Here is a 27175-nt window from a genome sequence, read left to right on the forward strand (position 1 = left end):
GCTACTTGAGGGAATAAGGCACAATTACATTCATTTACCAGGGTAATCAAAGATGGAAAAAATTCCTTTAATCACTATCACTTAATTACATTGCTGTCTTATTTATTGTTTCGGGGAGTATTTGCTGGATATTTACTTCGTAGTCTCGGCTTTACTCTAAATGACAGCCGCTAAAGCTTGTATATTTCAGCAAAGGTACGGCTTTCCGTTTCTCTGGTTTTGTTTTCGTTTTGTATACAGGCTCCATAACTTTTCTTTTATAAACAACGAGTAATACTGTTTTCCAGGGTTAGCCCAAAAATGCAGCCTCTGTCACTGCTGCGCATAAAATTAAGCATGAAATTATGAGGAATACGTGAGTTCAGTTGTGTAGCATATGCCTATATTGCGTTTAGAATGCTGCTGTAGTTCTGTGGCATTTGAAGAGGCGGGGAGCGCGTATGGGTGGCGTTCTGATTGAGATCGGTGGCCCGAGCGTGGAGCTCTGGTGAACAACCGTCCGCAGTAAAAAACTTGCACAGCGTATGCCCAGTTCTTCAGCAACGTAAACGTCCGTACTATGCTTATCGTAGTAGTCCTTATCGTCTCTTTCGTTTATTTGCATCACTTTGTACCACGCAGAGATGAATTGAAATTATTGATTGATTAATTGGTTGATTCACTCATTGACTGACTGAGTGATTTACCGATTCGTTCATCTCTATGTGCCAAACCAGGAGTATCCACATATTGACGTTTTCACTACTCGATATGGGATCCGACTGGCTGCAAGCCGGCTGCTGGTGGCTGTCTTTCCTGCATCCCCTGTTGAGCGGTGACCGCCTTCGGGCGAAATTGTGCGTCAGATTGGAGGATCTGCGACAGCTTGACATGCTGGTTGACTTTGTCTGTACGCTTTTCATTCCTGAACGAATATAAACTACGAGTCTTCTATGTCTATTTTGGGGCATTTTGATTACCACAAGCGTCACCATGCTCAAGCACAAATACAAAAACTGATCTTAATTTTTTTTTATGTTTGAGTGCTCTGAGTGAACAATAAACTGCTTAAATTATGCCCATCGCAATGAAAACAACGAATGAGTTACGCAATATCTCGAGGAACGACACACATTGCTCTCCTCTATTATCAGTACTGAAAAGAAGGTGGATGCTGGTAGCTTCAGATGCACCCGCTCATGCAAAGGTCATCGCGTGCAAAAATGCGTTATTCACACATAAGTGTTCTTGCTCCACCCCATAGCCCGTGCGTTTATGCTGCCGTAGCAGCATAGTGGGAACAGCTACTTCGCCTGCTACCTATTTCTGGCCTGTGGAAAGGCCGGAATGTGTGCTTCCGCATTGAAGACTTTTTCGATGGACAAAAACTAAAGAAATTTTTCAAAGTTTGTTAAGGTTTACCTAATCACGCAGGGCGAGTGCAAAGAAGGAATTTCGAAAGAGATTGATCATGTAGCAAAGCTGCCTCAGCACACTACACAAACTGAAAACGAAATGGACAAAAAAAGAAATAGAAGTTCGCATTGAGTGGATACCTTTCCCGCGCGGAAGGCAACCCCCTGAGTCAGCGTTCCTGCCAAGCACGCTTCCCCGCAGTTCATGAAAGGAGAAGCCAATGAAAGCGGCGACGCCGCGCTTGGTGCACGATCCTCAGCGCTGTTTTTTTTTTTTTTTCTCAGCCCGTACAAGATTCCGCAGTTGTTGACATCCGCCCACCTTCGTTGCGCCGGCGGAGGCGTGCGATTCTCGTCGGGCCCCCGAGCGCCCTCGCAGGCAGCGCGCATACGTGATCTTCGCTTTGCATCCCGAGCGTAGCCCTCGTCGCGGGAGCCGACGAAATAGCGGCGCCAACGCGCACGTTCCCGATGGTTTCTCGTCCGTGCAACCGAAAAAAAAAAGAAGCAATTGCATCGAAAGGGCATAAGCACCTGGAATGTAGGCAGCCTGAGCAACAGCAGGAGTAGCGGCGTCGTCCACGGAGCCAGCTCAGCATCCCAAATCAAGACGACGCTGGGAATAAGACTCGCGCAGCAAAGAAAGCTCAGCAAGGTAGGGAACACGCACGCGACGCGGAGAAAAAGAACGCGCGGATAAGAGAAAGGGAAAGCGAAGTCGAAGTCGGTGAAACGAGCACGCGCGTGCTCGTTACCAAGTGCGAGGCTTCTTTTCAAACACGAATTCGCAGAAATAAGAGGAATTGAAGAACGCAATCGGAGAAATTTGAGAACGTCGCGTGGACGACCTTGACGGGAACGGTGTAGGGACCCTCCGGTACGTGGGGGAGAGTCCCGGAAACGGGATTGCGGAAAAAAAAAGAATCCATAGGGGCGCAGCGCTTAGTGAATATCGAGGGGCGGCTGTTTCCGCATTTACTTGTGGGCTCGTTTTTTTGTTTCCGCCTCGAGGTGGAACGAGGCGGCGGCAGTAACTTTTTGGCGTTCGCGGGTGGCTGAAAAGAAGCGCTGACGTCACGGCAGGGGGCGCCGGAAGGGTGGACTGCTCCGATCGATGGCACCTGTCCCCCCCGGGCCAGCAACAGTTGGTCGGGCCGCCCGTGGTGTGGCGCCCCGAGCTTTGGCCGCGCGCCCCCGGACCGTCGTCTTCGGCCGAGCCCGCCAGGAGCGAGACGCGCGCGCACTTCGAGTCCCCCTCCGGCCGGCGCCGCACGTGAAGCACGCCGTCTCTCGCAGCGCGTGCCGCAGCCTCCGACTGACACTGCTTGGCAAGTCCCCGGCGTGTGTGCGCCCGGCTGTCGTCTCTGAGAAAAGGTTATTTCCAGTGTTTCGGGGGAAAAAAACAGAGCCGCGGTGCACACGTGCACCTTGGAGCCCGTCCAGGCGCGAGCTGCAAGTCACTTCCCGTGGCGAGCGCGCGAGGTGACGCCTCTTTCGCGTAGAGCGCATCTGTGAATGACTATCGCACTCACGTGACACTGCGTGCCTCGGCGAGAGCGCGCGGCGGCCCTCACTCGCGTTAGAGAACCTCCGGGCGGCGCAAAGCGTCCGGCGTGAACGGCGTCTCCGCAGCTGGCGTGGGACACGACTCTCCCAGGTCGCCACACTCGGCAGCGAGCGCAACCTGTTGGTGTCGGTCACGCGGTGGGACCCCTGTGGGACTGTGGCTCGCGGGCGCTACGGCATGCGACAAGCGCTTCGCCCATCCGAGCGCCCATCGTGCTGAAAAGCGAGGCTTCTGACTTCTGGCTATGTCGCTCAACAAGGATCCGCGTCATTTCAAGAAGTGTAAGAGCGCCACTTTTCGAGTCGACGGGCTGTCCTACACCATAGGTGAGCGCCTTCCCACCACGCTGCATGTCTGCCTCTGCGACAGTGTCGCGCCGGTGGCTCGCTGATGGATTGCGCCTCGAGGTGGAAGGCACCGAAACTTCCGGCAGATCAGCCAACGTTAGCGTCGCTGTAGACGGGCCAAACGCGGGACGCTGAATGAGGGAGGTTCACATCTTGAAGCGAGTCACTGCGTGAAGTTTATTTCGCGCATGGCACTTTCACTCGCTGTGCTATCAAACCAAACCAGCTGACTTGCGGAATCGTACAAAAACGTTAGTAGCGGCGAGTCTTCAGCCTTTCTTGCACGACCGCTTCGTGCCAGGACACCTGCGCGGCTTGCTAACACAGAATGAGCTAACATTATGCGTCGTAGAGTTCATGCGCGAAATGCATGGAAGAAAGTCAGATCACCAAATGAAAGGCAGGGAGCACGAGCAATTTGCTGCTGCTTGGAAAGGGAGAGAATGCGACGGTTAACCCAACTCGAGCACATAATTAAGAGGTCTTTAAATGCATGCTAGTTTGCGTGACATTTCGGCAAATCAAAATGGACTGTTGTCATAACAATGCCTTCATTGTATATTCAACTACCATTTCCTATGTATGCGCTACAGGGCAGTCTTGAAAAAGCGGGAGTCTTCGCACGGAAGGGCGAGATTGGACGTTTTTCGACGTACGACGACCCGGACGCAAAAAAATGTCCAAGCTGGCTCTATCAAAGGCCACGAACAATTAAGTCGTAATACGCTTTGTAAGAATGGCACTTCAAGTGACGTGAATGTGATGAAGTGTGCTTGTCAGTAATCGGTGTTATAATGGCATGAAGACTGTGCTTGCATCGTTTTCGAGTCTCAAAGATCTGAAAGTAGCTACGGACAAGCACTTCTTTCCTTGCCGCGCTGCTACCGAAGAGCATCTTTGAATTAGATCACTACTAATCGGATCTGTTAATATAACGGCTCTGCAGTAATGAGCAGTGTCTGGAAGCGGACGACCTCCTTAAGAGCACATCCTCTTTAGCGGGGTTTGTTACTCGTGTTCATGTTCTCGTCCGCAACCGAAAAGAAATTCACCAGGAACAAGAAAAGAAGGAATCTGTGAAAGTGATTACTACTTAACTACGATTGTACATTTGAAAATAAAGGCTCTTCAGGTGAGCCCATTATGCAGCTCTGAACGTCAGGGTTCAGGGTGTCGTTATCTGTCTTCCATCCTACCTACCAGATAATATTTTATAGCGCCCTTAGAATGTGTCCGGCTTAGAGTGTCAACATAGCAGCATTAGTAACTTTTTTTAATTACAGTAGAGTTAATGACAGTGCGTTCACAGTGCTGCATATACAGCATTTTGGTGGCCTGTTCCTACAATGCGCGCAGTTTTCAGTGAGAATAGTTGGAGATACCTGTTTCAATCTCCGAGACGACGTTACTTGCTTTTCCTCACGATGTCCAAGCATCGCGCATCGAGAGTTTAGTAAAGCTTTTAAGTTTCGCTAAAAAAAGAGTGTGTAGTCATCAGTTGCAGAGGATAGCCGCTTGTCTCTCATTCCGTTTTAATGTGTCCACTGGATTTAATCTGGATAGAATGCACTAATCAGGAGAAAGAAAGAGGTGACTTTGAAACCTTTATGCGTTCATGAGTACTGCTTGGCTTAGCGCGTCCGCTTGATCGCCTCCCTTCGTGGAAGTTGGGGAATTAGCTCCTGCCTTCTAAAAGGGTACACGCTGATTCCGAGCGTGCGCGAGCGCTCCCTGTTGCCTGAATTTGGATGAAGTTCGCTGCACCCAGCAGCTCCTAAATCCTCTTGCGAATTAGTGCATTTCGCTGTCCCGACTTTCAGCCGTCTGTGCGCGAGACAGTTGCGAGAGCGGGGAGCTTATCCCAATAAATATACTCCTGAGGCTGTGTTTTGAAACAGTTGTTTTTTTTTTATAATTGTTCCATTTGCATCTTCCCAATTAGCTCCGTCTTCAATACCAAAATCAGGGTGGGACATTGCTTGCTGGCTAAAAGCCGTTGTTGCGTCGTAGGTAGTAGCTGGCTATAGTGGAGATGGAAAGAAGCGTACTAGGGGAATAATCGTCACAAAATGCACTCCTAGGCTGGTGTAATTTTACGATTTCAGTCCAGTTTTATCGTTTTCTATGTTTGCTACCGCATCGAGCTTGTAACAAAATCGGAAAATGAAGAATCGTTATATTTCTCCCGCCCTAGCTCACCTACAAGTTTTTGGCACTGACTCCACTTCCTTAATAAGCGCATGGCGAAAACTACTTATTCCAGGCGGTTCTGTTTTTCCGTCGTGTGCCACTTCCGTCAGCGGAAGCGGAACACAGCGGTGTGGTGTGTGTTCCTCCTCTTTTCTTGTCCTGCGTTTGTGTTCCGCTGGTTCCACCCTGACAACATTATGAAACAACTAGCCCAGCAATTTACGCGCCACTTCCGTGAGTTGTTCGCAGTGGAAGTTTCAATAATTCTTAATGAAACACACAACGGGTGCAAGGCTTTTCCAATATGCCGTGGTGTGCTGTGGAATAACCCTCTTTACGCCGCTATGAAGTGATGCACTTAAGTGTAGACCAGCGCTTACTCTTGACTACACTGTTCCTACTTAGGATCCACATCATGGGCTGCTGGATGGCTTAACCAGTGAAGACCAAGTCATTCTCTTGACCAACAGCGTTTCCATCAGCGTTTCTATTCCTAACACGATTAACGCTCTATAGAGAAGATCTAACCGGGATGCTAATGTATGCTACGGGAACACGGAGCAAGCATGTCTCAAGTAAGATTAAGCCAGAAGACGAGTCAACGACAATAAGTTTCACGGTGACAAGGTCATGAACAGTGTCTAGTAGCCATGCGGAAACGGCTGAACTACGTCATTCAACAGTTCGGCATGCGAATTCAGACTGTGTAAAAGGAAAAATGCAACAAAATGCGGGCACAAGAAGAAATTTCATGGGTGGGGGACAGTAAACCATTTTACGGGTGTCGGAGATTCCCGGAGCTGTCAAGAGAACTATCATTTCAACCTGTCAATTTATGTAGCTTCATCAAATATGTCCACTGCGGTTCAAGACGCGCTTATCACGTGTGCTAATGAAGCTACGTAATGTAGTTGAAAAGTCGTTGCTTATGCGTAGCTATTTTTAGGCAGCCAGTCATGTATTATTAAAACGAACGTTGCTTGTTGAAAGCAAGCGCTACTTCTTTTTCAGACACCGATGTCGATGAAGTGTCACTCAAGAATATTTGGTGTTCGTACAGTCTATTTCACAGATGTATATGTTTAGCTTGAATATCAGAGCAAAAGTACATCCCCAGTTCTGAAAGGTTCTTTTCTTTTCGGATTCTATCTGTATACAGCGACGAAAGTTTATAATTTCTTGCCGCAGAAATTCGAACAGTATGTGTACCATGAAGAATCGCTCTCAAGAACTGCGGCTGATTCGTTCAGGACGAGCAGCTGTCAAAACTGTACTTTTGGGTGTCTTAGAGGATGTGATAATGAAGAGGGTTGAACTTTTGGGAATGCGAATATCTTCCGAGATCATTTGCCTTGTTATTTGCCGTGCAGTGATTAGTCCAATCTGCCCCCCCCCCCCCCCCCCTTCACTTCGTTGTTACTATCAACGTGAGGTAGTTGTTGAAAATTTTCTCGGATTCTTGAACTCTACTAAGCTCATGTTCAAGCTTTGTAACACGGTCGATGTGATTTTTGTCAGGCGCTAATACATGCTGCCAGTTAACGGAAAAGCTTGTCAACGGAAAGCTTGTCAATGGAAAAATATTGATTTTAAATGTAACACAGCAAATATGTTATAGGACTTCGTGTCTGTACTACTAATACTTCTGAGGAGATATGTGAACGAGAGAGGCGTGAAGTCATGCCTTCCAAATGCGCTGGTATTTTTTAAACGGTCTTGTGTACTGAAACGCCGTATGTGCAACCGCAGCTTAGTGCATACATGTTACAGGTTTCTTTCTTCTTTTTCATGACTCCAGGATGGACGTCTACGTTCTGATTTCTGCACTCATTTTTTCGGTTTTCTCAAGTGCTGTTTTCTCTCCACCTCCTTATTGCAGCCAAAGCAATTATTCGCACAGTTACAAATAAAAGAAAAGATTGCTGCCATTTAAGGAATGTACAGCCATGGAAAAAAATTGGGGTGCGTGTTCGCGGGGAAAAATAAGTTCCTCTGCCTTCGCGCAAAACAGTTCAGTTCAATGTATTGAAGCAGGATGGGACATGCCTGCTCCAATGTCTTAAAGAATAGCAGCTGACTTACTAGCGAGGAAACGAAGAAATATATATATTTTTTTGTGCGATCCACATCCAGCAAACTTTTGTCCGTGACTTGTGTACGTTGCTAAGGTACCGTAGCATTCCAAAAGAAAACTGCATTGTTATCAACGCACATGAGAGGATATCTTTGCAGGGAAAAAAGACTTCAGTAAAAAAGTTGCTAATTTGAAGTTATGTTGATGCCTCAGCGGGGAATGGCGTTAGAAATTCATTTCTTTTGTACAGGCCCTGTCTGGGGGCCCGATGCACGTTCATTTATAGTTCATAAGCTGCCAGTTAGCGAATCCATTCATTAAGGCAGAAGCGACAGCTATTATTCATACCCCTGCAAAAGTGGAAAAAAGGATTGAATGTAGTTATATATAGAAAGGAGAATCATATAAATGAGTATGCATGGAAGTATTTGCCTTCGAGTTAACAATTTGCGTGCTATTCACAAAGAACGCATAAAAATGTGACGATCGAATGTAATTCAAGCGCAGACGACGCATTCATTAACTCGCTAGCACAAAAAGTAGCAGCATCCGCGAGGTCTGTATGCAGATTAGGTACGATCGCAAGGAACAGAAAGTCACAAACTAAAGCACTCGCGCCTCGTTTGACTTATTGTTCTAAGGATATACGATGCAAGTACGATAGAATAATGTGCCGTCCGCTGTCAGCGCCAGCAATGAAGTTGAGGCACTCTGCGTGGCGCTCGGTAACGTCCATCGAGCATTTTTGTTGAAAAAACTGCAGGGAAAGGAGAAAACTGCCTTTTTTTTTGCGTGTATGCTTGTTTCTGACGAACGATGAGCAGCTGGTGCGCGCCTACATATAAAAGCGCGTGCATTAAGCTCGTATTTTCGACAGCCTGTTTGGCCTGAAATCTGTGCTAAACGGGCGTCGCCTTTTGCTTGCGAGCTATTACGCTGCGGGCGTAATAGCGGTACGCGACGGAGAGAATAGACGGGAATGCTGCCCACTTTGTTCTAGCTGCCTCGGAATTAGCTTTAAAAGACCGGGGGTCGGGCTGGACGCACGGTGTGGCACGGCACCTTTGCACTTACTGGACGGCCTGAAGTAATCGCGTTCGACGGTGCACTACAACTTTGTAATTTCCAGCGTCGACGGCGGTACAGTCGCAGCGAAGCCACAATCCTGGCGACTGCTAACTTATCCTTTGGGCACGCTAGAAGTTTGTTGCGCTCTTAAGAAACCATGGCCATCACTTACTTAGTTTAGGAGACAGTTTTGACAAACGTGTGAACATGTTTAGACAGGCGGAATTTTTAATTACAATCGGTTAGCATGTGGCCTCTGCTTTCTACTTGTCAAACAAACGAATGTAGCGTGGTCGTCAACATCGTCAGTGCTTGATCGGTTGCTGAGGCGGCATCAAGGAAGCGCAGAGCCTAGGAAAAAGACATTTCGCAAAATAAATTCAAGCCTAACGGCTTTAATGTTCTTTTTCCGAGAAGGTAGCCGCTGACACTTTCAACTGGTCCCCCCCCCCCTTTTTTTTTTTTCGCGACTAAACTATACAGCTCGTTAATGAAGTTACAAAAGAGAAAGAAAGCAAAATAAAATAACAGAAGAAAAGCCGTCAATTCTCGATGCGCAATTCTTAGGGCTCAGGCGTACATGGACATTTACGATGCGCGAGCAGGATGTCGCTGAAGCAGTTAGGAAAGCCGCGCATTTCTTTTTTTTTTTTTTTCTCAGCGAGGCTGTCTCTGCGGCTGCATCAGCTTGCCTTAGCACAAGGTGCGGCGAGCGCGAAAAGGTGATGGCAGACAAGCTGGCGGCAGCTGCGCGGACACAACATTTTGCGAGAACCGAGCGTTACGCGCAGTGAAGCAAAGGCGCCAATTTTTCGACTCCCGCTGCAACAAGCGCGCCAGTTTCTTGTAGTACTTGACGCAGACAGCAAGTTGCTTCTTGGCAGTTGGTTTTCCTTTAACTCCGAGATGAGGAGTATAGGAGAGGTTATTTGACGGCTTAATGCGCAGTTTCCCTAACCGCACTCTCCCCGCTTGAGCAAGGCTTCAAGCGTTTGGTCGGTTTTCGGATGAGACGTTTACTCGCGATCATGTGTTCGCTTTTCGCCATTTGTGATGCAACGGTCTGCTGACTGCGAACGAAGCAGGCCAATTGCACTACCACAGGGCCAGGCACATAAATTCGCGGTGGCTGGCCTCGTATAACTGGTGACAGCGTGTACATTGTAATATCTGCTTGTTATTGCATTATCTTTATTATTTCGAGTACACATTATCGCAGCGCGTTTGATTCGGGTCGTGAGAAATACTTTGTCGTCATGTAATCAACTGCGGCGCGATAACCCGAAACAGAGTTATTTGCATGCAGTGTTCATGTATGACGAATGCAACGAATGCAGTTTTGAAAAGTCGTCTCTTTTGACGAGCTCTTTTCTGTGAATATGCTAATGTATATTAAGAGAACTGCTCCCCGTTCGCGCTATTAGTGTAATTCCTGCCATGCCATCAGACGGATGGTCTTGAGCGGGAACAAACAGGGGCAAAAAAAAATTAGTAGCAACCTCGTAGTGGTTGCGATAATGCAATTAAGAGGAAATGCTTCCCTTACATTTCGGCCTTCCTTGCAATTAGACCATTTAGTTGGACGTGTGAATAAATATAAAAATAAACTTATAGTTCTTTAGGTGCACCCGCTCGGCGAAGCTGCTTTTATTGCTTGCGAGGCATGCGCGCTTATTCTGCATCTTTTCTTGCCTTCTGTGGCGGGTGCTTTCAATTTCTAATGTTTCATGGTTCTTTTTTTTTTCTTTACGCATCTTCTCTTGCTGCTCGCAAATTCTAGCCGTGACAGCTGTCCGTTGTTTGGCGCAGCGTTCCATGCTTTGTTTAGCGTGACCAGCGAGTGAGCTGAGCAGCGAAGTTCTCAGCAGACAATTCAGTTCTCGCTGCCTTTTGACTCAAGAAAAATTTCCCGCAACAAGGGCTTCGAGGCACACTTATGGCCACATGCGGCCCGTCAGAATATATTATTCCGCTTCTGAATGCCTCGGCATTTCGATTCTCGAAAGCAGAAGTGCGCTTCGTGCTTCTCTGCGTTCCTTTTGGTACCGTGGCAAGTTCGCGGACGCGTCCCTGGTATTTAAATGCCGCAAAATTTCTATATATAAACTTCTAGAATTTTGTAGTTTCGTCGCTAATTCGAGTTCAGTTAGTGTAGCATATTTTTGGGTACAATATTTCAACCCGTTCATTTTTTTATCCTTTTCTTACTGGTCGCCCCGGACGCAGGTGGGCGACGACTGCAGAGTTTTTATTGGTTATTTTCAAGAGCGTCACGGACTTGACGAGAAGAGCTGCGGCTGCCTTGATGCGAACTTTTGACAGACAAGAGCTGGCGGCTCTCGGCCGACGCGTTAGTGGTCATAAGATCGCCGCTGCAAAAGGTTGCAAGCTGTGCTTTCGTTTTGACGCCAAAAGTGCAGACGGCAACAGCAGGCGCAACGTTCACATAACACCGCCTGCGCATCTTCCTCAAGGAATTTCCTCCCTGGACTTTCTCCCGTCAGCGTCTGCGTACTGAGTACGTAATTTCTACGTCAATATGAACCACGGACAGGGAGACATTCGCTACATAAATGCTGAGAATGGCGACTAAACCACGCCGCTAAGCATTCCTATTTTGTAGTCCCAAGAAGTGCTGTTTGCACACACCTCCTCGTTTCAGAGTTACACTGCACCGTAAAAGCTGGCGCAGCTGTTTTGCTACAAGCGCGTGTTCCCAAGAATGTCCTTTCTCGTCGGCCCTCGGGCAGAAGTTATGGGATCCCCGATAAAGTCTGTACCACGCTATCTGAAGCCACTTGCTCCACGAAGCCTATCATGCGAAGCTGTTAGCATGCGCGGCGGAATCTTCGGCGCAGTCTGTCTGCCTCCGTGGCTCGCAGCGGAGCCGCCCGAGTGTATCGTAAAACTCGCTGTGCTGGCCCTGTGCACGCTCGCTCCTAGTCCCGACGATCGCTGCTGCGTGCCGAGTACGAGTACATACAGAGGCGGCCCTGGCCCCAACCATTTCCCGGAATCTTCGCCTTCATCGCCGGCCGCCGGAAACTCGTTATTTCTTCTGGGCAAACGTGCAGCGCATGCATGCAGACTTGCGTGTGCCGGCGGCGCCTGTCAGCTCTTCCATCTCATCACTCGCCACATATAGAAGGAGTCTGAGACCGTCGCACGGCACGCCTTGCCTCTTGCTGCTGCTGCTGTGCGCGGAAGCAGCGCGATCGCGTCGCGCGCTGCACTCGAGCGCGGCGCCGAATTTCGCTCCGCGCTTGCTTCGCCTCCGTGCTGCCGGGCTCCCTACGTTTTCATTGCAAACATATGCCGTCGTGCTAACGCACCTCCTTTGTTTGTACTGGGCTCGCAGGAGCTCGGCTTTCGCAAGCGCCGTCGTACCATGTAGGCGCGCCGTGGAGTCCTTGCTCACCCTTTGGTGCAGCGCTGCTCCGCTGAATGGTGTACGTACACAGGCGGAAGCGCGGGCACTTAAGGCGCCGCGATTCTTTGCTCTCGGTGCCGGTGGTCGCGTGACCCCCTCGCAGCCGTGGTGGAACCTTGCAGGCACGAATGCCGGGCGCCTTGGGATCTTCTCGCTTAGCAAGTTGCACGGAGGCCCGATTCGGGGTCGATGCAACTGAATATAGCTCCGACGGCGCATTCTGCGAGGACGGAAGAGCAGATATCAAGTAGCCTCGCTTATTCAGGAACCTTAGGGGTCACCCGCGTACCAAGCTGCGAGAAGCGAAAAATATAAAAAAAAATGCGAACACAACTCACAAAGGGCAGCAGGTAGTAGGTAGGTCGGCATGGGACGCTGGGGGTAATGTTTGAAGACACTGAAAGCGACAACGCCTGTCGCGCCATGTTGCCCCTGTGTTACCGTGGTCTTTTCTATCAAGGAGCGCTTTGCTGTCTAGACTCACTTAAAGGTTCTGGGTAACCGTGCGCACGAACAGTCCACCTGTGCCACTTCCGAGTCTTTTTGACACCTCACAGGACGACCATGTAACCTTATCTTGACATTGCACTCTATGCCGATATTGCCTGAGTTGTTTTCGATATATCTTTTTTTTTTTCAATGTCGCGCATAATTCACACATTATGTTGTGCGCTTGCATGCACGGTTCCGCTCGATATTACGTTCTACTTGTTCTCTTTCTACGGGCCGTAAACTATTCCACAGGTCAATTTCAAAGCCATTGCACAACTGGCTCTTCGTGTCTCTGTGCAGTTATTTTTTTGTCGGAGCGGATAATTCTTCATGAGCCGAAAGTTTCCCCTGTGACGTCGTGTCTGACGGTCATATTGCAGATACACACTTAACTTCGATTTTTATTTCATACAGGTTTGTGACCTGCATTTTTGTTTGCACTCGAAGAGTGGCTTATTAGTAGCCTACTTTGAAGTTCAGAACAATAAAAGATAACTAGAAACACAGCTTTCGGCCACTGCATTTCCACGTATTCCGACAGGATATGGCTGGCGTGAAACTGCCGCTTTCAGTAATCAGTGGTGTGAATTATGTGCCAAAATCATTTAGCTTCTGCGAATACGTGAAGTTGAAAAATTTTCAAGATGTATGAAGCAGGGGGTGATTTCCTGAGTGATTGTTTTTTTTTTTTGTAAGTTTCGATACTACAGCCTTGCTGCTACCGGCTCAGCTAGTTCCTGCGTTTTTTTTTTATCGCTTTACAGGTAATAAAATGGAACAGAAGTTCTATTAGTTGGTCAGTGGCCGGCTCATTGACACCTGTCTCGTTCGCTATCGTTATTCGCCAAAGCAGCGTCAACCGGCCAGTTATGGTTGGAATTTCCGAACAAACAGCTTTGCTAATCTGGCCGTTGTCAATCATCAGTGATATGTGAAAAAGAGCAAAGCACAACGCAAATAAATTTCGAAACGATTAACGAGCGTCTTCTGGTCGTGAGCGAAGCAAATAAACGTTCCTTGTGCTCAGATGAAGAAATTGCCGCAGGCATCCCTCCAACACGGTTGGCTATCCCCCATCCAAAAAGGCTTAGTTGTATCACGTTCTGTGCGCTCTTGCGTATCAACCAATGTCATGCATTCAGACTTTCAGCAAGCTGTTACAAGGACTTCCGGGATAACGGTACAGAGTTTTTGAAACTCTCCGCAAACTAAATTCTATCGCTTATGCACATCTTTCAGGAACCGCGACTACTCAGAGTGCGCTACTTTTGTTGGAACTTCACCGGTCTAACCTACAAACTGACGCCTACGAAAGAAAAAAAAATTCAGGGGGCACTTTGACTGTCTAAAGTGGGTAGAGGCGGAAGCGTTTTCCGCACTACCTTCGCTGTTTCTGTGGCACTGGTGGCGTCACATATAATTGAGTACTAATTACTAAGTGGTGACAAATCACTAATTAATGGTTAATTACTGATTATTGCCTGAATACTAATTAACTGCTAATTAATGACGCTTAAGCTTCGCCTTTAGGAGTGGAACGCGACAGCGCGTTGTAGCGCTGCCAGGGAGTCCACGGAACGCCACCACCCATTCGGCGCGATACCTTGCCCTTTGAACGCAACGCTTTTTGAGGAAAGGAAATGGCGCAGTAATTCTCTGTCATCTCGGTGGACACCTGAACCGCACCATAGAGGAAGGGAGGAAGTGGGAGTGAAAGAAGATAGATAAAGAGGAGCCGTAATGAAGAAAATGAAAATTGTATTTGAGGAAAGGAAATTACGCAGTAACTGTCTCACAAAATTCAGGGGGGCACTTTTTTGACCTAAAGTGTGGTCACTGATGTGTGGTTAAGATGTTAAGCTTCGCCCCTAAGAGTGGAACGCGACAGCGTCTTGCAACGCTGCCAAGGAGTCCATAGAACGCCATCGCCCATTCGGTTCTACGCCTTGCTCGTCGGTAAATTGGTTTTTGAGGAAAGGAAATGTATCCGTCTCTCATTTGTCGGTGGACACCTAAACCTCGCCGGAAGGGAATGGAGGAGGATGAGAGTGAGTGAAGACACCGTATTCACTAGACGCGCCTTTGTTCATTCCAAACCATCGAGCTGGCATGGTGGAGTGGATAGCATGCTCGTCTCTCACGCTGAAGACCGGGGTTCGATTCCTGAGCTCGACCAATTTCTTAATCGGTTTTATTTATTTATATGGCCTGACTAGTAAAGCTAATTAGGCTAATTGGGTAATTAAGCAATTAACTAAGCTCAGTCCCACTTACTTGGAGCATCACTATACGATCCCTTCAATTGGTTGCATGGTTACTAGCCAAAGTACAATTGGCCCCGTTTGAAATTCGCGCACTGTGACGTCACGACTGTTTCCACCAATTGAAAAGCGTGACATTTTCTGTCGACAACTGCTGCTTACAACGATGAGACATTAAAGGCTTCCGCCTTAAAAAATGCAGATGCCTTATAAAGAGCATAGTGATAGTAAAGTGCAGACGCAATCGTAATTTACCTCATACCAAAGCTTCATTACCCTGCCTGTCGAGCATTATATAAGAGCATGATTTCCTCATAAAGCTGCAGGTGTACACTAGATGGTTTTCTTTTCCTTTTTTTTCTTGCTTTGTCAAATTTTTTTCAAAGGACACCTTGGCACGAGAGCGATAGAGTCCCATTATTACAGCCACTTAGAATGGCGATGGGGACATGAGTTGCTAAATATTGTTAATCACTGCCTGGACAGTTAAGCAATTACAAGCATCACCTCCTTGATTATGAGCTTTAGGGTTCAAGTCGATGGTGCAAAGCTTTACGGTATCGCTCTCAAGAACCTATTCCCACCACGTTTTCGAAACGAGCACTCGATTTCAGCAAGCTGTAACCGCCTTAAGACTAGTCGCGCAATAAACACACGATGTACACTACATATTTCATTCTTGATTCGAAGGGTGCAGCTACGTTTTTACTTAGCAGCTTTCTTTTACCCGCTCTTCGCGTAAATCATTATTGCCCGCAACGTGTAGTAGTCAGCACACTGCATCGATTCTAGCGGTGCCGCCCTCCATATACATTAGAGAGATAAGGGCAACCCCTGATGATGATGATATGAAAATTCCGATAATCTGGAAAGATGCTGCGAAGCGGTTTAGTCTTGAATAATGGTTGCTTTCAACTTCGCACATCACATTTTCCCGTAAATACGCTATTAAAAAGTTATTCCATTAGACAGCCTCAACCAAAGTGAGCTAGACCAGTTGATAAGGCTTTACAAACGGGATCCACCTTACATTCATGAGTTATATTTCAATAGACAAAAAAGAAAAACATGCGCCAATTTCTTTAGTCACGTATGGTCTCCTGAACAACGACGCAGTGAAACACAGACACATCCGTACTTTTGAAGCCATTCAAGTTGCGGGGGCAGTTATTTCTTGTAGCTAAGGCGGCTAGTATAGTATAATGCCGGCGAGAAGATTGCGAGGTATGGCTCTGTAGAGAGCAAGACAAGCAGGGGCCGGAACCGGCAGTTCAGCATGCCCGTGAGAAAAAAAAAAGACAGAAAGAAAACGGGTTTTAAACTTGTCGCCTAGCTCTGAGAGACAAAGACCCTGGTTGAAGTGGTGTCACAGGGATGAGGCTCCTCCCTGCGCTGGTGCTTTTTTCGTCCTGGCCGCCTCATACGACGGGCCTGCCAACGCGCAAGGAAATGCTACGCTCGCCACATTGCGCAATCTTTCAACAGTTTCTACAGCTGTTGACACATTGCATAACACGTTTCGCCATCTGCGCGTCGTAAGCGACTTAAATAAGGCATTCTAAGTTTACGTTGTGCTGTTGAAGGCGACCAAAACAACGTTGAGACAGCGGAATATGCAAAATGGTCAAATTACGCCTTCATAAAGTATCTTATAATGGAAATTCAGAGCGCAACCCGCAACCGTTTTAATTTCGGGAACCAGCTTTGGTGCTTGCAGTGGAGTACATTACGAGCACAAAATAGCATGTGGCATTGTTCATTACGTTATTTGCTGGGTTGTTTCACATGTCCAGGCTCATCAAAAACTTCCATTTTGATTTCGGCTAGGCCGCTGACTCCTGGTCTTACAAGTAATCGCCATTTCGCTAGAAAAAAGAAAACAAAACATAAAACAGAAGGGGCTCATCGCACTGTGCAGTGTTGCGCAACCTCCTCCTTCTCTGGCTGGTTCTTCACCGGCTCTGCTTGGATGATTTACCTCTACAGGCTACTTTTTTACTTCCTTTCTCCTTGAAACTTTTAACTGCTCTTCTTTGTCAGCAAAAAAAAAAAATGAGGTGCGTACTGCATAGAACTACCGACCTTTGTTCTCATGGTCAAACCAGCTGCAAAATAATATGTGCTTACCAATAGGTTCAACCCACGACAAAGTTGTCTTATTTTGTAGCAACAAAATTAAGCGGCATTGCTGTATGGGCGTGTAACGAGAAACAAGCGCCGAAGTGTGCGGTCAGATGAGCAGTCGAGTGGGGGGGGGGGGGGGGGAGGTTCCAATCAAGACGTTTTTTATTATCGTTTTTTCTCTTGCTCGTTAGTAACAATTTTCGACACCGCACCCAGTTTTCTGATGCTTGTGCTTTGTTATGATCCATTTTTCCTCTCCGTCCTTTGCCCCGCTGCGCTATTATGCAACCACTGCTAACGCTGCATTGAGTCACAACGGCCGTTCCTCAGCAGCTGTGCAGACTTCCTTTAAGTTCCCCTGGCGAATAATGTTCACGTGTGCGAGAGACCCTTGCAGGATCCCTTGAGCGCTTTGTGCGGGCCTCTTTGTGCTGGCGACAGCCGAGGCGCCATTCCGTGCACATTGCTCGCGCCTCGTTGCCGCCAGGAGAGAATGAAGAAGGGAACAAGAACTCTTCTCATCGGGCCTTTCAACATTGAGCAATACCTTTCGTTTCTGCTTTTCACTTTAATTTTCTACCGACTGACATTTGGAAAGGGACGAAGGGGGCCTGAAGGGCAAAGGCGTCGTATGAGAAGCTTGGAGGATGTACTCCAAATGGGACTCCTCATATCGAAATTCGCTTCGTAATAGGCAGCGCTGCATCGCATCGCATTTGCATGCCAAAGCGTTGCGCGGAAAGATGTCCGGGAAAGTGAGGACGGCCGTCGATTCGGCATACTTTGGCTTCTCGGCGCGTTTTAGCGATGTGGATTTCCTGATGGAATATGGTTTGAGAAACAGGCAACCATGACATGACGGCGCGTAAGAATGTAGCCGCGGCGAATTGAAGGCTAAATTTTGGATTACTGCTCACGGCTTGCGGGACGGCAGCTGCATCCTGTCTGGTGTGGCGCATTTAGGATTGAATAATCACCAACGGCTCAATCGCCGCCTACGAGGCGGCATGCATTTTGAAGGCGCCTCGGCTGCAAAAGACATGCAGTAGCGGCGACATTCGTCTGCCGTTAGAATTAACCATGGACGTATTGCTGAAATTTACGAACGGTTGAACGAGGCGTGATGTATTTATCCAAACGAAACTATACAATTTCCCTGATAACTTAACTTACATTAAGTCTTTCAGTTTTTTTGTTGTTGTTTTTTTTTTATGTTCGGGAAAAATCTATGCACCCAATATTACTGTTGATGCTGGCTCTGCCTGCTTAAGACCAGGTATACTGGCGCCTTTGTTGAGCTACGGCGCTTCAGAGCCGCACGTCGCCTAATTTTTATGGCCGTGTTAAAAACAGATATTTTCATCTATTGAAAGCATGTATACAGCTTTTGTCAAAAGTTTAGAGCCGAGGCGGTTTACTTCTAAGCCGTGTAGTGAGGCTCCTCTAGTATTCGTGGGAGTCCTACCCGCTGGAGGGGTGGGACCAGAAGCCTTCGACCCTTCAGCAGATTTGGATCACTAAGGATGCATTACAAGCCACACGGTGTGGCTGCGAAGCAAACCCCCTGGGCTATAAACTTTTGGCTGCATGGGGAACAGACGCGGTAGTGTTCACGTCATATCAACAGGCCGCAACTCTATTTCGTTTTGCTCCATTCTGGTTAGACGAGCGCTACATACAAGACTAATGACGATTTCCTCAGCTGTCACGTGACGCTTTGCGTACATCTTTTGGCAAGTTTAAAATACCGAACACGAATCGCTGGTAAAGAATAAAGTCCGTATTGGGAAAAATGCGCAGATAGTCACTGACCCAAATCTAATGAAAACAATTAACGCTTCGGATTCGATACAGAACCCTTGGAATCCTGAAATGTTAATTGTTTTTATTTTACATTTGTCAGTGACCGTTTATGTATTTTTCATCATATGCCTCACCCTGACCAGACGGTGTTCCGTCACTGGACTACTAGAATAAGTCCACAGTTTGTTTCCCTTGGCTATAGTACAGCCCAAAGGAGGGATGGATATTCAAATTTGCCAGCTATATACGCTCGTACGAAGCAGTATTGAACCAAACTATTTCGTAGCTTCATCATGCGATGTGCAGTCATTATATATTTTCACCACCAGTTAGTTCTAAATACACTAGAGATCTATCCGCAGCGCTATTCGTTTAGCTATGTGGGGAAGCATGGGAATAATATGCATCTCAATAGAGTTGGCTTCGACCGACTTTATGGCTTCTTCTTTGTGTCTGATCTTTTTTTTTTACCACCTGGTGCCACACCGTTCATGTGCGTCTGATTCACCTGGCGTTGCAAATCGCCAACAGAGACCGTCGTAAACACGGGAAACTCCTTACAACGTTTTACTGCCTTATTTATGTGGTGCTGAAATGTTGATACTCGCTCCAGTAGCAGCGTACACAAAGTTCTTTCGCAAACTGCTTTGTGTGGGCTTGGACTCCTCCTGGGATAGGATGCAGCGCGAATGGCTCATATCTTATATTTTATCTAATCTTATATTTTTCACCCTTCGCGGTCTGTACACATGCATCCTTTGTCAAAAATTCAGAGGGTTTGCTTCTGGTCCACGCCGTGTGGCTCGTTATGGATGCGCTGCTTTCCAAACCCCTTAAAAGTAACAGGAACTCCTGTCTTCCATCCTCTGAAGGCTGACACTTCCACGGACGCTGCTTCTGACAAAGGCTTTACATTTGTCCCCTCACCTGTCTAGAGCGTTCGAACGGCGCACCGGAGAGTACACTTCTGTGATTTGCAAGTGGACTAGGGTTCTAAACCTGAGGTTGTCGCGCATGAACATTCCCATGGCTCGTGTTTAACTCCTCTAAAAGCTGTGTCCGCCCCGGCTGGCAGCAGCGATTGTCATAAATGCACAGCAGAGCACGCCGTTCGAGCGCTCCAGACAGGTGTGCGGACTAAACGCAGGATATGGTTTTTGAGACGGACGACTCCGCTTTTCTCGTAAGCGCCGGTGTGGCTCCGTATGTAGTACAGTTTTTGCCAAAAGTAACCCGGCAACTATGGTTTGCTCCATTTACATCAATGAGCACTTATGTCCAGCCATGAAACGTTTGTTTGGTGCTGCAAACAGCAAAAAGAAAGAACTCGGCTGGAAATTTGCATGGTGCCGAAATGGCAAGATCTTCACCCGAAAATCTGAAGGCAGCGCCATTGTTCCCATTGCCCACTATGACGATCTGCATAAGATGACGTAGGAAAAACAAATGTGAAAACTTTTGTTGCACTTCGTTGTTTTAGATATGGGTTATCTGCCTTCTGAACTAAAACAGCTTATATCAGACAAAAAACCAGCAATGACCTTCTTCCATCAAAATGTGCGATCTCTAGCAAATAAGACAGACGATTTAGAAATGTTAATCCACAGCTTCGGAATACCAATTACTGCTATAATGTTAAACGAAACTTGGCTAACGCCCACATCGCATAGGTTCCAGCTTTCTGGTTATCAATCCTTTTTCTGTAGCCGTCGAGATAAGCGAGGGCGAGGCGTAGCGCTTATGCTCAAAGAAGGTATAGTTGCTGACTTGTTCACGATTTCACTGATACAACTCCTGCTTATGAGGTGCTTACATTGCAAAACCGGACAAATGTGTTCTCTGTTGTGTACAGACCGCCGTCAGGTGATGCAACCCGCTTTCTTGCTTTCCTTGAAAGGCTCTTTATTTATGTAACGGAAGAAAAAATGAACCTTGTTTTAGGAGGCGACGTCAATATAAACATGCTATCATCGACCCAGGTACAAAAAGATTTTCAGTCTCTAATTACAAGTTCAGGTTTCTTAAACACTATATCTACTGCAACGCGTGTGACTGTTGATAGCGCCTCTTTATTAGATGTGTTCATTTCAAACATTAGTACCGATTCTTTGGAGGCTGATGCCGTGTACACTGACATTAGTGACCATATGGGTATCATCTTGCTAGTGAATAAAACCCCTCGTGTAACTCAGAAAACGAAGAAACCGGTTTATGTTCAGTCTATTACTTCACCACATCTTGAGGCTTTTCGCTGTGCAATCGCCCAGCAAACTTGGGAAACCGTTTACGGAGCACAAGATAGTGACTCTGCCTATTCATCTTTTGTAAATATTTTCAAAACTTTATATAATACACACTTCCCACTGAAGAAACTTGCAAGCACATCTAAAGCGCGGAAACCTTGGCTATCTACCGAGCTTCTTGGCATGATTAAACATAAACATGCCTTGTATGCACGTTTTGTGAAAAGTCGAAATGCAACGCTGTTTACTGAGTTTAAAAAATTTAGGAACAGCCTGACAAATAAGCTTAGGGCAGCAAAAGATTCTTATTTTTTAGGTATATTTAGTAACCCTGACAATCAACGAAGTGATGTAATTTGGCGCTAATTGAATACGTTATTGCATCCCACCTCGAGTTCAGGTATTCCAGATGTTTTATATTATAATGGACAGCAACTTTCTGGAAACGCAATTCCACAAATGTTTAATGAAGTTTTCACCATAGAACCTTCCCAGTACGACGATCCCAGCCTGAACAACTGTTTGCAGTTTCTACCAGTTATAAGGAATGCAACATCGCTTTTCCTTGCTCCAACTACATCACTTGAAGTTTTTTCCTCCATCTGTGCCACAAAAAATAGCAAGTCACTGGATGCCGATGGTATCCAGATAATCCCTTTAAAGTACGTGCTCGATATTATCAGCCCGGTCCTTACCCATATCTATAACATAATATTGTCTACGGGTGTATTCCCTAAGAAAATGCAAATTGCCCGCGTTGTTCCAGTCTTTAAGCGCGGTGATAAGACTGACCTAACTAATTATCGGCCGATTTCAATCATTCCAGTATTTTCAAAAGGTATTGAGAAAATAATGCACGAAAGATTACTATCATTTTTTAATCGCCACAACCTGCTTCATGACTTTCAGCATGGTTTTCGACAGCACCGCTCTACCGAAACAGCCCTCCTCACTCAAAAAGAAATTATTATAGATGCATTCAGTCGTAAGCACATGGCATTAGGTATATACATTGATTTCTCTAAGGCATTTGATTTGATCAATCATTCTATCCTTCTCAACAAATTAGAAAATTACGGCGTGCGGGGAATAGCACATGCGCTTTTTAAATCTTACCTTTCTTTCAGAAAGCAATTTGTAGATGCCAACAATGTCGTTTCCGCAATGAAACCGGTTAATGTTGGTGTGCCGCAAGGAAGCATTTTAGGACCGCTTTTATTTTTAATCTATGTAAATGACATTGTACACTGCACAGAAAATTCTTCGGTTATTTCTTATGCTGATGACACAACACTGTTTATTACAGGCAGTTTGTGCAAAGATATTGAAAGCAAGGCCAACAAGACGTTGGCTGATTTAAAGGTCTGGGCTGAGGTGAATTGTTTGAAAATAAATCCCACTAAAACAAAAGTAATTTTGTATACGCCTAGAGGCAAAGTGTTGACAGAACAGATGGATTTGTTTCTTGGCTCCCAACAGCTAGAGATGGTGGACTCTGTAAATAGTCTTGGAGTACATTTTTCAAAGCATCTTACCTGGAATGAGCATATCGACTACCTCCAATCTAAGTTGTCATCTGCCATTGGTGCCATTGCGCGTGTGCGGCGCTTTATCCCTGCTAAAGTGAAACTTATGCTTTACAATGCTTTAGTGCTATCTCTCATGCAGTACTGTAACATGGTGTGGGGCACAACTGGTGTGACCAATTTGCGCAGGCTACATTTACTGCAGAAGAGAGCAGTGCGTTATATTGCTGATGTACATTACACTTTCTCCACGAAGCCTCTTTTTTCAAAGTTTGATATTCTTCCTGTGTTTTGTTTATACAATTATAGGTTGATTGTACGCTATAAAGCTTTCGTTAAATTTCATATGGATTATGCAATTCGTCTTGCAAGACTACAGGTGAACACAAGTGATCGTCAAACCAGATACAAAGAAATATGGTCCGTGCCCACCCCTACGACATCCTACGATGAACAATCATTATCTTACACGTTGCCCTCATTGCTAAATTTACTAAACCGTGTGGAGTTTGATCCCACCTGTAACCAAAACGACATCGTCAAACACTTTTGCCAACTTGTTTTTTTGCAAGACTAAAATAATTTCATTTTGTTCGCGACAGCTTCTGTTGATTTGTACCGGCATTTTTGTTTGAGTTTCTTTTGCGTTTGCCTTTTTTTAGTGTGTCTTTGATATTGTCTGATTTTTTTATGTATGACTGGCCGTCATCTTGCTGTTTGCCAACCAGTAAGGGGTCGGGACCTCGTCAAGCTCCCCGAGCTTTTAGTCCCGCACTCCTCCTTCTCAAAGGAAATAAAGGTGATTGATTGATTGATTGATTGATTGATTGATTGATTGATTGATTGATTGATTGATTGATTGATTGATTGATTGATTGCTTCTAAGCGTCGTAGCGAAGCACCAACGGCAGCCCTTAATCTCCGAATTTGTGAAAAGTAAGGTGAACCCTTTTCCTGACGTTCTGGCACCTTTCGGTCTTTAGGGGTGCCGTAAAGGCTCAGTTGTACGGTTGAGAAGCAAAAACCTGTTGCTCGGTTACTTTTGGCAAAGGGGGTACATCCGTTCATTTCATCAGTGCTTTCAAAAGTACTAAAATAAGCTGGATTGTTTGCACAATGGTTTTTTTCTTCGAGAAATGGGTCAAAAGAACTACAGAGGTACTGAAAACACTGCGAGTCAAGACGCGAAGATTTCAGGACGCGCCAAAAATCGCTTGATTGGTCATCAGGAAGAGCTGGTTTGTGTGTGTGTGTGTGTGTGCGCGCGCTAAAAGGGCAAGTTTGTTTAAAAATATAAAATTTTGAGTTTTACTCCGACAGGATCATTATTTTTGACTCAACTAAGAGGTTATAAATATATCGCTGCGGTTAGGTCACTGTTTCCCAGTGTCACTACCCATTGGATCCTGTTGTTTCGTTTCTTGAAGCAAATGGTCCTATTTTAAACTTTGCAGGAAAAACGAAATTATGCACAGATGGTAAAAAAAATAATCTGTAGGTAAATACATTTGTTATGCTGGCAAGCTTTCATTATGAAGCTTGGTATAAAAGACATCATAAGAACGTTCGAAGCCAGCTTTATTAAGACCTGTGCCCATGTATGAATGGCTTGGTGGATGAACAACTATATCGATAGCTCTTGCGGACCTTAGCGCCACACTTATCTAAGTACCCATAGTGTAAAACTATGTACTTTTCGGGCCGTGACTGCGTCGACAGGGCTCGCCGTAGAGAACTTGTCAAACGCACGTATTATCGTGGACTGGTCACTCGTTTTTAATGAAGAGGATCCTAGTCGCTGTTACGATGTCTTTGAAAAAAAAAAATTTCAAGATGCCTATTATGGCGCCTTTCCTGTAGTCCGCCGCTCTAGATGCGAAAAGTCTAAGAAACCGTGGGTCACGAAAGAGCTGTACAAAAGAATAAGCCAAAAACACAATTTCTTTGCTGATTTTTTGAAGCACAAGGACATGAATATACTGAACTTGTATAAAGCTGTAAGGAATAAGCTCAACACTCATCTAAAAACCGCTAAATAAAAATATTACGCAAAAGCGTTCGCTAATAAACTTGCCCCTAATCAGATATGGAGGTCATACAACAATTTAGTATCAAAACGAACCGAGCCAACTCCAGTAGAGATTGTGGTTGATGGCGTTCCACTCAGAGGTCGTCCCTTATCAGACATGTTTAACGAACACTTCCTGACGGTTGGTGACAATCAGTCTGCGCAAACAACATGCACTGATCCAATGTCATATCTTAAAGGCAGTCCAAAGCCTTCGATATTTCTTTCCCCAACAACTACAGCCGAAATCTCCTCGTATATAATGCGTCTAAAAAATAACTGTTCTGTTGGAGCTGATAACATCAAGGGTGAGGTAGTGAAAGCCGTATCTGATATTATCGCAACCTTTGTTGTCCCATATATGCAACCAAATGCTAAGAGAAGGCAGGTTTCCAGATAAATTAGAGATAGTTTGTGGGATACACAAGACAGGAAGCTATAATGATCCTAATAATTATCGCCCAATATCCGTTTTGCCGGTCTTGACAAAAATTGCTGAACAAGTCATCAATACCCGCCTTACTTCGTACTTCATTAAGACCGGAGCTATTGCGAAAGAACAATATGGATTTCAGAAAGGTAAATCTACGGAAAAAGCTTTACTTCCCATAAAGGACAAAATAATCAACAATATAGAAAACAGGATTTTTACACTTAGGCTATTCTTAGACTTTAGAAAAGCCTTCGACTCGGTCTGTCACGAAATTTTACTGCGCAAACTACAATTCTATGGGATACGAGGCTCCGCACTTAATCTTATTCAGAGATACTTATCATCCAGAGTACAATTCACAATGATTAACGACATACCTTAAAGCTACGGCCTTATACGCACTGGTGTGCCACAGGGCTCAATACTGGGTCCTATTCTATTCCTAGTTCACATAAATGATATTGTTAATATTCTTCCTTGCTCCGAAACAGTTTTATACGCTGATGACACAAATATTTTCTTTCATGACGCGAGTTTACAAGCAATAGAATGTAGAGCAAATCTCTGGTTAGAAAACCTTACATTATGGTTGAGGGCCAACAGGTTAGAACTAAACATCACAAAGACGAAGTATGTAATATTCAGAGCTAAAAATAAAGTCATAGATGATGAGCCAATCATATTATACAATTCAAATGTTTTACAACGAGTGCAGTCAACAAAATTCCTTGGAGTTATATTTAATGAATACCTGCTGTGGACTGACCATATTAATCAAGTAATAAAAAAATTTCGCGATGAGTGGCCTTCTAAATAAATTTAGGCTTCTATTACCAGTATGGCTCAAAAAGCAACTTTATTTCAGTTTAATTCATTCGCATCTTCACTATTGTTTGATGATATGGGGAGACTCAACACAGACTAATTTAAATGCTTTGTTTTTGTTACAGAAAAAGGCCGTACGAACAATTGTTAATCTAGGTTACTTGGATAGCACGAACCCGTGGTGGAACAGCTTGGGGTTACTGACAATTTTTCAATTAAAAACTCTTCGGCTAGCGCTTGAAACATATAACAGAATTCATCTTGAAACTCATTTTTTTGCAACACCAGAGCTACCACAAAACCCATATCTCCTTCGGCACATGACAATAAGAGCACCAAAAGCACGAACAAATTACGGATTCCAAACTATTAGATACCAAATGACTACCTTTTTGAATGAAAACAGAAATTTTCATGACCTCCTCAGTCAATGCAGAACTCAAAAAATATACAAGAGAAAAATGATTGCACTGTTGACTGCATGACTAACCGGTACATCCTGTGACATATTGTAATTTGATAACAGTTAACATGATGTATATTTTTTCTCTTTTATAATTCCCTGTAACCCAAAAGCACGCATCTGAATAACTTTGAAGCTGCCTTAACATTGCTGTACAGTTTTTCGTTTTCCTTTTAACATGCCAACAAGTGTCATGGCGACCGCTACATTTATTGTATTTGTTTATTTTGTGTGTACATATGCTGAATGCAATATGCTTACCCCAGGGAGGAAGGCCCTCGTCAGGCACCACGCCTTTTGGCCTCCTTCGTGAAGTGTATGAGACACACTTCGAATAAATACTTTTCAAACTTTCAAACTTTTCAAAATATGCGAGGCTTCGTAGCCAGTTTCACTTGACGCCGCTCACTTCCCCCTCTGTGCTTTTCAACGTATACCCCACAGCAGGGTTCTCTACTGCAGAAACAACTGAACGCTGCAGTATTACAGGGTAACCTATAGCCTTTTATTCTCTTTGTGCCCCGCTGTTATTTGTTAAGAGTCACTGTGCATGCAAGGCTCGAGACGGCAGACTTTCTAGCGTGAGGCTCAAGTGACGTTGCAAACAACATTTGGAAGGCAGCCTTGCTGACCGGGTGATGGGCGGTCTTTGGAAGAGCAAGCAAGGCGTTTATCACTTTAGCGACAAGTTCGCGATATCGAATAACCGATCCACCAGCGCGGCTGCACACGAACCGGCGCAGCGAATCACTTTCTGAACTTGATACCTTAAAGATCCTTGTTTCGTTTTTTTTTTTTTTTTTTTTTGCCGCTGCATTTTATGCTCAGTTGTTCCGCGAATTCGCAGCGCTGCTTGGACAGCGCAGA

General features: G+C 45.6%; 1 protein-coding gene across 7 annotated transcripts in view; it reads left to right on the forward strand.

Annotated features, from left to right (window-relative positions):
• The window catches only part of LOC149350220 (dual specificity calcium/calmodulin-dependent 3',5'-cyclic nucleotide phosphodiesterase 1C-like), a 779369-nt gene that overhangs the window by 256256 nt on the left and 495938 nt on the right, over positions 1 to 27175 (forward strand). For 4 of the 7 annotated variants that reach the window (XM_089579202.1, XM_089579201.1, XM_089579200.1 and 1 more), the window contains exon 1: positions 2617 to 3287. The exons of the other annotated variants lie outside the window; for them this stretch is intronic. Coding sequence is in view for 2 of the 4 variants with exons in the window: in XM_089579200.1 (XP_089435326.1) it covers positions 3206 to 3287 (82 nt within the window). In the remaining 2 variants the exon portion in view is untranslated. Of the gene's footprint in view, positions 1 to 2616; positions 3288 to 27175 lie in introns of those variants that run through there. 7 annotated transcript variants of the gene reach the window in all.

This window comes from Amblyomma mixtum, chromosome 3, assembly GCF_055824585.1.
Source record: "Amblyomma mixtum isolate Tamu chromosome 3, ASM5582458v1, whole genome shotgun sequence".
NCBI lineage: Eukaryota > Metazoa > Arthropoda > Arachnida > Ixodida > Ixodidae > Amblyomma > Amblyomma mixtum.